General features: G+C 37.3%; 1 protein-coding gene across 2 annotated transcripts in view; it reads left to right on the forward strand.

Annotated features, from left to right (window-relative positions):
• Positions 1-287: 287 nt before the first annotated feature.
• Positions 288-14,758, forward strand: part of dsg2l (desmoglein 2 like) — a 38,836-nt gene continuing 24,365 nt past the window's right edge. For both annotated transcript variants that reach the window (XM_079819527.1, XM_079819528.1), the window contains exons 1-4: positions 288-560; positions 1,576-1,698; positions 2,641-2,796; positions 5,906-6,044. In XM_079819527.1, the coding sequence (XP_079675653.1) occupies positions 510-560; positions 1,576-1,698; positions 2,641-2,796; positions 5,906-6,044 (469 nt within the window). In that variant the 5' untranslated portion in view covers positions 288-509. The remainder of the gene's footprint in view (positions 561-1,575; positions 1,699-2,640; positions 2,797-5,905; positions 6,045-14,758) is intronic.

Consider the following 14,758-nt stretch of genomic DNA (forward strand, 5'->3'; position numbering starts at 1 on the left):
TATGGAAGTAGGCTATATACAAATCTCACAATTCTGACTTTACATTTCACAATTCTGACTTTATATTTGTTTGGAACACATTTTGGGACATTAAAAAATATGACAACCCCTGTTTTTTATTAGAACTACTGTTTTAAGGAAAAAGTCTGAACACACGATTTAGCTATAAGTTATATGGTACTGCAAACATATCAGGACACCGATAGCATATTATCTGGGAATTCCGTGGAATTACTCTTCTGTAGGAGGAGTTTACAGAAGAGTAATTCCACAGAATTCCCACAGATGTTTTGAAGATGATCTGATTGTTCATTGAGAATGGTTTTCAACGATTACGTTATGTCCTTACATTGGGTGTGACGGTTGACTGGCTGTTGCGCTTGCCTCGCGCATACCCCGCATTCTTCAGTGCGCTGCAGAAGCTCCGCCCCCAGCTGACCGTTAAGTCCCTCAGTCCGTGTCAAAGTTCCTCGAGTAACGGCAGGAGAGGCAAGAGCGGCGGGCGGATAATGGCGAAGCTCTGCGGGATCTCACTGTTTATGGTGTTGCTGAGTCTAGCGGTGAGCGAAAAGATCCAAAAGTTTCCAGTGTTTATTTTAACATGAATATAATCTTAAATCTTCTGTCTGTATCCTGAAAGTTTCATTTTGATTCTTTTCTAAACACTCTTCAAACACTTTCATCAATCTGTTCTGTGTAAGATGATTATTTTATATGACTTAGGCTACGTGCGTAAACGGCTGTTTTCTGTTAACCTTCACAACTGTGTGCGTGTGTGTGTGTGTGTGTGTGTGTGTGTGTGTTTGTTCTCTCTGGTGGTCATTCTTACACAGATGTGTGATAGTCAGCGAGGGGATTATGAGTTTCTTACTAATGAACTGTGGCATAGGAAATAAATATTAATATATTGAAATATATAGGCTACATGTAGGCTATATGTCACTGTTTTTAAGGAGATAGAAATTATTGGTTAAATTTAGCAGATTTCCAGAGGAAGAAAGCATAATCTTACTCAGGATGGGATTTACAGAGTTTGAGGAAGTCAAAACAAAAGTTGGGCACAATGGGCAGTTAGAATTATGATAGTTTTTTCTTGCATGTAAGTTGGTGAACCTTCAACTTTGGCACTTTATGATTTTTATTAAAACTAACAAACTTCATTAACACTAGTTTCTTCTTCTTGTTACACATTGTTTTGCTACTTTCACATTCAGCCGTCCCATAGTTGTGGATTTATTCCCATCATCCTAAACAATGTAGCCTCTATTAAAAAAATGTTCCCTCCCAAAAGTTAGTAGGCTATACTTTTGCTTTACAGTGTTGGATGATGTGTAGGATTAGTGAGGAGTACGAGTTGAAATGTGAGACATGTGATATGTAGGAGGAAAGAATCATGGTAATCAACTTCTGAGCAGAATATTATTGTGAACATCATTTTTGTAATTCTGTCAGATTATGAAAAAGTGTGAAAGTATTATGTAATTGCATGTGTTTTGGATTCTTACATCTGTTTTACTCCTAAAAGCTTCTCCAGTGTGGTTTGTAAAAAATAGATGTGCTTTTGTGTTTGTGTAGATACTGAACACGTCAGCATCTGGAGGACAACAGAAGAAAATCAGACAGAAGAGAGAATGGATTATCCCACCCCGCAAACTGAAGGAAAATAAGGATTATACGAAACAGGAATACATAGCCAAAGTAAAATCTTCATTGTTTTTTTTTGTTTTTTTTGTGTTTCTCTGCAGCTGCAAAAAATGCTTTTCTTATTTATTTATTTATTTATTTATTTATTTATTTATTTATTTATTTATTTATTTATTTATTTAACTTGTTTCCAGAATATCTAATAATAGAAATAGTCCAAATATCTACAAATTCTTAAAACAAGATGATTTTACTAGATAAGTAAAATGACGAGATTTTTTTTTTCTTGTTTTCTGGAGTAAAATAAATAAAAATGATGTTAAAACAAGCAAAATGATCTGCCAATGGGATAAAAGATAATCTTAATCCAGAAACAAGATCATTTTTCTTACTTCATTGGCAGATAAATTTGCTTGTTTTAAGCAAAAACTCACTTTATCATATCGGTAACACTTTACAATAAGGTTCATTAGTTAACATAAACTAATAAAGAACTGCACTTATAAAGCATTTATTTATCTTTGTTAATGCTAATTTCAACATTTACTAATGCATTATTAAAATCATGTTAACATTAGTTAATGCACTGTGAACTAACATGAACAAACCATGAACAGCTGGATTTTTATTAACTAACGTTATGCTGAACAGAGGTCTTGTTCATGGTTAGTCCATGTTAACTAATGCATTAACTTATGTTAACTAATACAACTTTATTGTAAAGTGTTACCAAAATAGCATTTTTTGCAGTGAGTATTTTTTGGGGGAATAAACACTTCAGGATTTTTTAATTAAATAGACCAACTGGAAATAATGAGGTGATTTGTAAAATCACTTTTCTAAATGTTCTGCAATGAATTACCATTAACTAGTATTAGGATGAGAAAAAAAAACTGCATGGTAGTGTTGTGTATGTGTGACTACTGACATTTTCATTTAACAGATGCTGTTTTTTTTTTAAACCTGTATTAAAGAATGAAATGGATTTGATTTCAGATCCGTTCAGACGAGGAGACCAGGACACAATTACGATATTCGCTGACTGGATCAGGCGCTGACCGGCCACCCATCCACCTGTTCACTGTTAAACCTGAGAACGGCTGGGTCCAGCTCAATGGATTGTTAGACAGAGAGCACACTCCCGTTTATTACGTAAGCAGCCCTTTCATCTTTCATGCATGACTATAAAGGTTTATCGCATGGGCGTCTGTCCTTTCCAGACTAATCTTATGACTCAGTATGAAAGATAGCAGCTAGCAGCAACATTTCACAGGAGAGCTTCAATGTCATGCATTCTGCCTAAATGACAAGATTACTCATACTCAAGTTTACGTTTAAATGAATCAGAAGTTGCAATAGTCTTTTGGTATCGCTTTAGATTACAGCCCGCAAAGTACTGCGTGAGTAAAACAAATTTACTGTATAACTTTTTGGTTATAAAATACGTACATGTAGGTCTAAGGGAACGATATGTAAAATTGGGGGAACAAAGGGGTAACAACCAAGTGTGCCACAGGAGTCCTGAAAACTGAAGCCAAAGTGTCTCGATCTCCCCCAGGTGTCTGAATGCAGTATAGGTCATAAAGCCCGCCCTCTCCATGAAATGTAATGGGACTTAGACAAACTAAACAATCAAATTACACTTTCTAAAGATGGTTTCTGACATTTTAGGTTTTTATCACGCTGATGTTAGTTCAAGTGTGGTAAATAAGTTTGGTTTTAGTTAGTTATTGATGCTATATAAACAGGGGTGTGGCGTTATGATTGACAGCTGAGATTGACAGCTTCTCTGAGCGATGTAGTCACTGAGGCACTATTCGACATTTTTCGGAAAACTTCAGGTGCGGATTGGAGCTTTAACTTTAATCTCTACATTTCCATAACTGTTTATTTCACAAAAAGTTGTTGATTATGCGTGAGTGTGGGCAGGACCTTGATATCTCGGCTCAACTTCGCACTCACTACTGCAGACTCGAGATGTCAGCGCCATATCTGAATCCCCTGAGTATTTTAGAACTAAGGGGAACTTATTCTGCTATTATGATAAGCAACAATCTTACGCTTGCTTTTCTGAATCCGTTTTGGCTGCAAAGATGAAGTTGACAATGCTGATTCGCCATTTCTGCAGTAGTGAACATGCACGCGCACCTATAGAGGGAAATGCACCTTTCCTTTGGATCACACAATTAATTAGATTACACAATTTCGATTAGAATTGGTTTGTTCAGTAAACATTTCAAGCTTTCTATAGGGCCTTATTCTGAATTTCGGTTAATTTATGTGATGTGGTCCAGTTCTTCTTAAAGTCGAAAACGTCTCTTTCTGCTCTTAAATTTAAGTTATTATGTGCACTGTCAAGTGCTTCAGGTTTGTTGTGTTGCCGGTTTCGGCAGCAATGATTTTGTCCCAAATATTGCATCGCAGGCTGTTGGCATTGAGCCTGGTAAAATGTAGCCACGCTTTGATCTTTTCTACATCTTTCACATCTATGTGGGTTGGAGCAGAAGCATTGACTTGTGACCCATAACCGGTGTAAACTAGTGTTTTTTCCAGCCACAGCCAAACATGCTGAATGAATGTTGATGAGATTAACCCCTTAGGTATCGAAATTTGCTATCCAACGACAAGACCTTTTACGATACTCAATGGTATTAAGACAATTAAGTTGGTGGACAGTATCGAACTCGAAAAAGTATCGAACTCGATACCCAGCCCTAACAAAATGTGCTACCTTCTGTCAGGACTTTAGTATTTGAAATAAAAAGTTTATTTTTAAAAAAAGTTTTAAATTAATAAATCAGTTTTGAATTAAGTTATTTTTCAAATAAAGGTTTACGAGTCAGTGATATCAGATTGTGTATGTATTTTATTGTACTTACCCTGTAAATACATGGAACAAGAGTATTTCCACAGTGTTTAAAAAAAGGTGCAATAGTTTGAGTTTTACTTGCCTTAAAACACGGAAGAACAAACTTAATCAGTGCACTTTTGTTAACAAAAAACGTACTGTATAAATGCACAGATATGTACCCCGTAATTTTTAAAAAGCCTTTATGTATTTGTAAACTATTATTACAAAAATGTACGCAGTGAAATTGCTCCAAACGTAAGAGTGTTGCCTATCATAATAATAGAATAATTCCCCCTGGTTGTAACCCCTTTATTCTCCAAACTTTACATATCGTTCCCATATACTATACTTACACGTACATACTTTATAGGTACACTATAATTACCGAAGGTTACTCTGTACATTAATTTTACTTGCGCAGTACTTTGCGGGCTGGACAACTTCTGGAACAAGAACAAAGGGGCTTGATTTTGTCCGTGGGGAGTTGATAGGATGGTTGTGGTTTGCTATTGGTGGATCTCATGAGAGTGACAGGTTGTCCCGCACTCGTCATCAGAAAAGAGAAGAGATGTCGCTGCAAGAGGGAGTTATTCTGATTCAAGATTACGAGGATCATGAATTTGAAATTTTTTTGGGGGTGAAAATAATGATTTTGAATAACATTTAGAACCAATTCAAACTGGTGGGCTTAGAAAATGTCACAAACGGTGGTTGTGATCGCACAAAGACAAGGAATCAAAGGAAAATAGTCTCCACTTGATAGCGCATGCCAACGAATGGAGTATACTTTAGAAAGGCGACTTGTTCGACTGTACGCATACACTAGCAAAATAAAAACCAAGTATACTTTGGGCTTAAGCCATGAGTTAAAGTTGATTTACACAGCATACATGAACATGATAATCACTAGGCGACAAATGACTTGCTTATCATAGTTTGAGGAGAGTGCAGCTAGCTAATGTGAAGGGAAAGAGAGAGTTTGTGCTTGACCGAGCAGATAACAGCATTTACTGAGAGGTGTTCTGATTGGGTTAGCTGAAAAGGACGGTTTTATGATATTCTGGTATTTTTAGCACAACCTGGTTTATTCTTTCTATCAGGACCGCTTATCATATTCCAGTTGTGTTTAGCTGAAGGGGTGTTTCGGGCCATTTGTTTTCCATAGTTCTCGTTGAATGCAGTTTTGGAGAACAGGGAAGGGTGTTATCAGAAGAAGATTATGACCGTGTGAGGGTGGGGAAATATAAATGAATTTCTTTAGAATTTCTACTGAAAGCAGTGAATGACTGATGATAAAAGTTAAGTTGGCAAATAGATGGTGAGAATATATCCAATTCCACAACTTAAATTTTATGCCACCATAAACTAGTTTGAACATGTTGAAATGTTTGGTGATTTCCTGTCTTCCAGCTTCGAGGGGTGGCCAAGTATCTGAATGGGAGTAATGCTGAGAAGGATATTGATTTAAGAATCGAGGTGGAGGATGTGAACGACTGTGTTCCTGTGTTTAACTTCACAACTGGATCTGTTTATGAGCGGAGCGAAACAGGTATTGGGATCATTCATGAAACTCATCTAATTAGTGTTATACAGCTGATTTTTCTGAATTCATTCGAATATTACATTTTCACTGACAAAATGTCTGCAAAATAACCATCCCCATTTGATTAACATTGTTGTTTATTATGTAAAACTTACAATGTAAATTAAATTTAAAAATTCTTATTTTTAAGAAACTATAAATAACAGCGATTAACCAATCAGTACTAAATATTGTAACGTGCTGCGCTAGGAATGCGCGGTATACCAGCACTGGGAAAATACCAGTATAGACTTGGTCTGAGTCGTGTCATAGCTGGGGCGTGGCATGGGGGTGGAGTCGACGTGGTGGAAAACAGTCCATTCCCCCACAATGTAAATGCATGGGGTTAACCCAGTCGTCCGTACAGTATCTGTGACTGATAAACGACCCAACGGAATCAATGGCCAGAGGTGTCATTTTCTCATCAAAAAACATGCTGCTCTGCCGACCCCCATATAGGTATGACATGCCTACTTCATAATTCAAAAGTCTTTCGATGAAGACGTTAATTCAGTCTTCCTGAATTTAATGGATTAAAAGTATGTATTGCATACATTTACATTTTAAAATGATCATAAAACGTGTCTTGTGCTATAAAATTGATATTTGGATTTGACGTGTCAGTGTCACAATATTATTAAAATTACTGACAATAGCAAAGTTTTTCTATTTACTTTTTTATAGCAACCGTCTTCATCAAAAGACTGGGTGATTTATAAAGTAGCTTTGCTATTATGTTGTGTAATATTTGTGGGAGCAGCATGCCTTTTGACGAGAAAATGTACAAGTGTCGTACATATGATGTGACTATCAGCTTGAAGCACAAGCATGAGCCCAGCCCTTCCCATCATGAAATAAAGAAGACTTTTGAATGTTTTGTACATTAATAACCACACGCTTTATGTGGGTATGTGATCACTCATTGTGAAAAACTGCTTTAAATATAAATTGAGTCCCATGACAAGTATGACTTTATTGGGGTTTTGTTCAACAAACTTTTGCCATTGCAATTAATGAAATCTCTTTTTTTAATCTTTACAATAATACCAGCATCATGTAGTGCAAATGTTTAATTGTAATGGACGTATTGCAGGCTTTCTGAATTGACAAACGGCTCCATCTGTTTATTTGACAGTATAAAACTTCAGATCAGGGTTTTTTAACTTACTAGAGGTGCAGAACACCACATGGTAACTTTTTGGGACTGCATCAAGTAAAAATAAATCGTAATCATAACAAAGAGTAAAGATAAATCGTCTAACAAGGTCTACGTGCATTCATTCTAATGGCTTGTTTTCCTCCATGGCATATGGCGGATATGACGTTTTGTGGGCGTTCCCGCCAACCAAGTCTATATACTTAATTTCAAAAAGTAGATATCATGATTTTGATATATGCTGCTGTTCCGAAGTTCACTGCTAGGTGGCAGTGCGCTATCCAAACTAACGCAAAACCGGCAAATGTGACAACATAGGGGAACAAAATGGATAAAGCAGTTGAATCTCACTTAACACGCCCAAAACTAATTAATTAAGAGAGGAGTAGAAGTGAAATTTGGAATTACTTTGCTTATAAAACTGATGAAGGACCATCAAACCTTGCCAAGCATCTGTCACTTGCCCATCCTGACTTGTACAAGACATTAAAGGATTAGCTCACTTCAAAATGAATCATTTTGAAGTGAACTAATCCTTTAAGAGATTGACAGGTGAGTGCATCATTCAAACAATCTGATTTAGACATTTTCTTTTAACACATTGGCTACATAAGATTGTATCGTTTAAATACCACAAAATAATCAGCGTTCGTTTCAACAAATGACGTTTAGATCTCATAATATTCACACTTAAATTTAGGAAACAGTATAGTATTCTGGTTCAGATATGCTACAAAAATTGGATAAAGTAATCAAATATAAAATAACACTGGATAGTCTTCACTATTTATAGGCCTACATTAAACAGGTATATCCTTGCAATTTAATGCTGCCTTCACGTGCTATCGGAATTATCGTAAATACGAGTTTCCTAGGTAAAAATTGTACATGAACGCCCTCTGATGTCGTGTTTACCACTGGGAAGTTCGGAAATAATTTTGATACCCCAATTCCCGAGATGGGCGTGTCATAAGCTTTAAACATGGTGGCGGAGAGAACTACTGCTGTGGCAGGTGTGGTTTTATTGTTTTTTTTTTCCAAAACAGCTTGGTTGTCTGGTCTTGACATTAATGTAGTATATATTTACATGTAAGAGTAATCATATGAAGTGTATTGTATGTTTGGTACACAGCGAAAATAGCCTGCATTTGACTGAAATTACAGAATCAGCAGAAAGCGGACTATCTGGAATGTTTAGGTTGTCAGTGCATGGGAGACTACAAATGATGATGGTTTTAATAAGTTTTTTCCAATAAATAGGCAAGAATAACCTGGTGTCCACCATGATTCCTGTTCACTCCGACAACTAAGCACTTGAATGCAACAAGCTCGTAATCACGACTTCTAAAGTGGGAATTAGGAAATTTCCGATAGCACGTGAAGGCAGCATAAGTTACAAAAGGTATTTAGTGACAGACAGCAGCATGTGCTGCTGTTACTTATCCGATATACTATAACATATGCCATGACGCATACTATTGCACTATTTACATTCACGTAAGACATAACCTAAAGATGGACATTTTAGATAAGAATTTTGTGTGTATTTGACTTTGAGGAAAAGACAACTTAATTTGGAACGTGCAAGCTCTCAACAGGCGGCTTGTGTGTGCGTTGTTGGTATGAGCGCAAAGAAAGAGCTCTCAAAGAGCTCAAATGGCATGCATTATGAAGTGCTAAAAAATTGCTTGCATGTTCAAATTGGCAAGGTTTAATAAGACGTGGGCAAGTGATTTCTGTCAGCTGTCCCGAAACGAAAGCGAAAGTGTTGAATCGGAGCATGCAGATTTCTTTTATAGTGTAGGTGCGTGTCTCTTCTTTTGAAGCAATTTGCTCATTTTGAGAGATAGAGAATGGAGACATGCTGAAATTACTTCTCACAAGAAAGTTTTCAAATGATGATGTGATGTGATAATCTGTGTTGATTAATTTACTAATAAACATTTGCGGTAATTTCCCGCTTTATAAATGCAAAACCTGTGAGAATGAGTAAAATTATGCGCAATACCCGTGCCAAAATTCAGACCCTGTATGGTATCGATTTAATATCGGTACTTCGGTATTTAGATTTTGTACCATACCGGAGCCAAAATGCAAATCATTACAATAAAACAAATCAACACTAATCATAATTTTCTATGTAAGCGATTTTAAAAAGTTGGCTTTTGAACAACTTCTTGAAACTGACTAATTTGGGAGCATTTCTAACAGTAAGAGGAAGTACTTTCCATAACCTGGGTGCAGCGACAGAGAAAGCTCTCTCCCCCATAGATTTTAATCTACAAGAAGGCTGCTGACAAACAGCATAATGAAGGGAACTAGAATGTGTGTACAGGGTGACTAAGTCACAGATATGAGAAGAGGCTATGCCATGCATAGCTTTGTATGTTAGTGTGAGAGTTTTAAAAACAGTACGTGACTGAACAGGAAGCCAATGCAAACAATAAAGCATGCCTGTGATGTGCTGATATGATGTGAAGTGATCCGAAGAGCAACCCATACTTGGAATTTGTCCTCTGCATTTAAACCATTCAAGTTAGTGCACACTCATTAGGAGCAGTGAGTAGTGAATACACACACACACTCACACACACATACTGCATGCCCTGAGCAATGGGCAGCCATTCACTTTGGCGATTGGGGTTAGGCTAGGTTAGGTTTCCTTTATTGAGAATCGGACAAAAATATCTGAGACTCGAACTCTATGTGTCTGCGCACTGCCCACAAGGTTATCGTCACCATTATATGTAAGATGTGAATTATTGAAAGTGAATGTAATCACAGAGGTGATAATGCACATATGATGAGATGAGATCACATATGATGAGATGAGATGTCCACTAGGCAGTCTGAGCTATAATAGGACTACCTGGTTGAAATGAAAAGCTGTGCGTCATCAGCATAGCAATGGTAGGACAAACCATGTGCCTGCATGATGGGTCTCAGTGTTTTAGTTTCTATGGAGAAGAGGAGGGGTCCAAGAGCTGAACCCTGAGGAACCCCTGTGACCAGTTGATCTGATTTGGATAACTCCACTCCCCAAGCAAACTTAAAGTAACCTATCTGTGAGGTTGTGTTCGTTTCGTCAGCTATTTTTTTATTTAGTCTTAGTCCTGTTTTTGTTTACTCAAGTTTTAGTCAACTAAATGTCTGAGCATTTTAGTCTAGTTTTCATCATGCTGCATTGATAATCCTGATTATTTTGCTCAAACTTATAATCACGATTGTTGTCATTTGAAAAATGTATTTTATCATTTCATCAGAATTGTTGCACTTTCACCTATAAACACAAATCAAGAGAATGTCGACGCATGGTTTGTTTAACCTCATCTAGTTTAATGATTTATTATAGGCTATTTATCATATAGGCCTAATGGAAAAATAAGAAACTTCGCTAAACATTTAAAACAGTGAAATTCCACATTACTTTAAAGTTGTTCTATTAAAACAACAGCAAAAAAAAAAAAAAGACTTTAGTATTGACACACAGAGATCACAGATCATCTGCGTGAGAGAGAGAGAGAGAGAGCTCCCGTGCAAATGTTTGTCAGATTGTAAAGTTTAAGTAAAACACCGGATTGAATATGTGTTCTTTTAACAGAAAAAGCCTCTGATTGGGGGATTTAAATGATTGAAATCTGACAAATACAAAGAGTGTGGGAGGCGGGCGCTCTAACAAGGAGGCTAAAGACCCCAGACTCTAGTGTTAGTCGCTAGAGTGCCTCTTGAGATCAGGGGAGTGAGGTTTACACACACAACTCTAACTGGCCTACGGTAGTTACACTCACCCCCCTAATCCTCAATCCCATCCAGGTCAATGGCACCAAATGTAACCAGTCCTACTCAACCCGCTCCGAGCAGGATTTGAACCGTGGTCTCCGGCATGGGAGGCGGGTGCTCTAACAAGGAGGCTAAAGACCCCAGACTCTAGTGTCAGTCGTTAGTGCGCTTCTTGAGGCCAGTGGAGTGCCATATCATCTGCAGACTTTACAACGGTCTTTGCTGCATGGAAAGTAATGGCTGGACCAATCAGACACACAATTATTCATTTATATTTAATGAATAATCCAGCAAACCCCCTTTACCATCAACAAAACTATGTGCCAAGATGTTTATGACAACCCCCCAAAGGGCAGAACAGGCCCCTGGTTACCATAGCAGCAAAGGCATGCCAGCGAGATAAGACAGGATTTACGACATAAGAAAAATGTGGAAGGTGACCACATGCAACAGCTCAGGCCATAGGAAAGATAGACACAGGCCCACAAAACGGACTTCTCTCCAGACAAAACTTGTATATTTTCTTTTTGTATTGTATCCTATTTAATGCATGCCTTATGTTACAACTAATAGATAATGTAACCTTATTGGTAATATGCTTCCTCACAAAATAATCCTTGTTCTCATTGCTCTAATTCGAGAGGTGTGACCTCTGCAGAAGTTTAAGGGCACTGTCCCAGTGATCCTCACTCTCTTTCTTCTTCTGGTTGCTGTTCACATGGGACCTCATGTTGTCCCAGAGCGCAGGACCTCAACACATGAAGCCATGCTGTAACTTTCCTCTCTCCTGAGTCCTGACAATGACAGTCTGGCTAACATCACAAGTTTGTAATCTCTTCATTCAACCTGGAAGAATTTGATTGCAACTTAATTTCTTTTTAGATGTGTCATTGCATGGGATCCACTACTGGAGGCGTTTAAGAATCCATTTTCTGGAGTTTATTAAACAAATCAGCAAGTCCAGGGCAAACAAACCAAACATTGAACAAGAAATCATAATCAGTGTCCAGGCAGAAACCCAAATAAACAGTCCAACAGCAATCAAACCAAAAAACAAGGATCAAAAAAGGGTCATGCACATGAGACAAACTAGTAGTCATAGAAATGCTTGGTATGCCTGTGAACTGGCAATATACAAAGGTGGCTGCTGAAACAAACAGGATCTTAAATATCTTACAAACGGGAAGTGCAGTGACACAGGAAGTGGAATTAGAATTCTGGTGATGGCTCCTTCTTGTGGAGGGGTGAATGACCTATGGACTGAAAAATTACAATTATAATTGCGGTAGCTTTAGTGACATTATCACAGTGGCTTTCTTCAGTTCTGATTTGGATTCATTTTGATGTAATTAAAAAATGAGTGCATGCAAACTTAGCTTAGAGAAGAATACATATCCTACCTCTGGTAGGATACTCTCAGGCTTTTGTATTCTTTGATACAAATCTGAAGTAAAAAACATATTTTACCTGGCATGTTTAGGATTCAACCTTTTTGATGAACTCCAGATTCTTGTCATCTTAATGGTTGCACCTTCTTAAATTTGTTCATAATTGGCTATTCCAGAGACTACCTTGACCTTATTGATGCGCATAGCCATTTCGCTTGTTCAAATGACATAAAAAAACAGAAGAGACATGAAATTCATACTTCTCTAACTATACAAATGGATTGTTTGCTAGGATATTCTGTAGCACTGTTTTCACATGTATATATTCAGCGCTGGATTAAAAAAATCATCCAGGTATACATATATAGCAGTAAACATGTCAAGAATGCCATTATCCAGGAGTCTGCTGGGATGTTAGTGAGGCCAAAGGGTATGACCACATACTCGTACTCAGCAGGGGGTATTTATTATTTAAGGTAGCCAAGACCTAGTCTTAGTCCAGTGTCTTTCTTGCACACAAAAACTAACCCAGCTACAGCTGAAGAAGTGTTATTTTTTCTTAATCAGCTATACCTGTTTCTTGTTTGAACTCGATCAAGGACTGCATGTACCACTGTTTCACTTACCATCAGATAATCTGCATCTGGTCTCATCCATACATCTATGTTCAGACTCACAGACTCTCTCTCTTGTTGGATTTCTTTACCTGTTTAGATATCCCTTCATCCTTTATGTTCTCATGTTGGATTGTTTATCTCTGTAGTTGTCTTCACCCATCATCCACAAATATAAAAAAAACAAAACTGTAAAAATCAGATATTCATTAGTAAAGTTAAAGGGTTAGTTCACCCAAAAATTTAAATTAGCCCATGATTTACTCACCCTCAAGTCATCCTAGGTGTATATGACATTCTTGTTTTAGTCTATAAAGTTTTAAATATGGATATTTTTCTTACACAAACGCGCCACTTCGCTTCAGAAGGCCTTTATTAACTCACCGGAGCCGTGTAGAGCAGTTATATGATGGATAGATGCACTTTTATGGACTTCAAAAATGACCCAACAATTCACCGCCTTTAGAAAGCTTGGAAGAACCAGGACAATTTTAATATAACTTCTGTTTTTGGTGCAAATACCATGTGACACATTTTTTGGACCTGCAGGAAAATATGCCATGACCGCATTGACTGGCTGATAGCACCACATTATGGAAGCAGAATAGTCTCATTATTAACTCACGCACAAAACAAGATGCACACATGTGTAGCCAATTTCACATGCATGAAACAAAATTAATGTGCACAAAAAACAATTAACGTGCGCAAAATAAAATTATACATTCATAAAATACATTTCACAAATGCAAAACACAATTCGTAGATTTACAACTGTGCACAAAAACTTAAGAATGTTTAAAATGTACAAGTTCATCCTGTAATGTGAATGTGCAAATCGTCATTCACGTGTGAATTGCCTTGGATTTGTGTGTGTGTGTGTGTTTTTGAGACTTTCCTGGCAGCGCTCTCCTCCCACCCGGATCAGTCGTACGCTTTAGCCAATCAGATTTAATCTTATCAATCAGCCAATCATAACCGCGTGAGGGCGGGCCCACCTAGGTGTTACGTCATCAGCATTCGACCACAGTTAGAGATTATGGCTAAGATCATGGCTAAGCAGCAGAGCTATGTGCAGGTTGATCGGTTCATTTTTGTGTTTACTGAAACTAAGATGTTAGAGATCAGTTGAAGCGATAGTTTATTAACTGCTGTGTGAAAATAAACATTTATTTTAAGTATAGATGGATTCTTATGTTTACTTCATAAATAATTATGCATATGCATACCATACACATGTAGGCTTTTAGATTCATAAATTGATGTATACGTTTTATTAATGTGAAAGTTTATTAATCCTTTGGGAATAAAACCTATATGAAATGACTTGGCCATGATTAAAGAGATAGGCTAGTTCACCCAAAAATGAACATTTTGTCCATTTAGTTACCCTCAAATTGTTCCAAACCTGTTTGAATTTCTTTGTTCTGCTGAACACAAAGGAAGATATTTGGAAGAATGTTTGTAACCAAGCAGATCTCAGTCCCCATTGACTACCGTAGTGGGGGAAACATAATATCGTAGTCAATGGCTGCCGAGATCTGCTTTGGAACAACTTGAGGGTGACTAAATGATGAACTGACAATTTCAAGTATGAAGAAGCACAACATGTAGTACAGAGAAATATATACATCTTCTATAGTTGTGAGATTGGCTGACTAACAGTTTGAAGCTGGGTAACAAGTTCTTCAGTCACAGGGTACAGGAAGCACAATGTCATTGCATGGCTGGTCAGTGATGTTA

The sequence above is a fragment of the Gobio gobio genome (genome assembly GCF_949357685.1).
Source record: "Gobio gobio genome assembly, chromosome: 6".
NCBI classification, from domain to species: Eukaryota; Metazoa; Chordata; class Actinopteri; order Cypriniformes; family Gobionidae; genus Gobio; species Gobio gobio.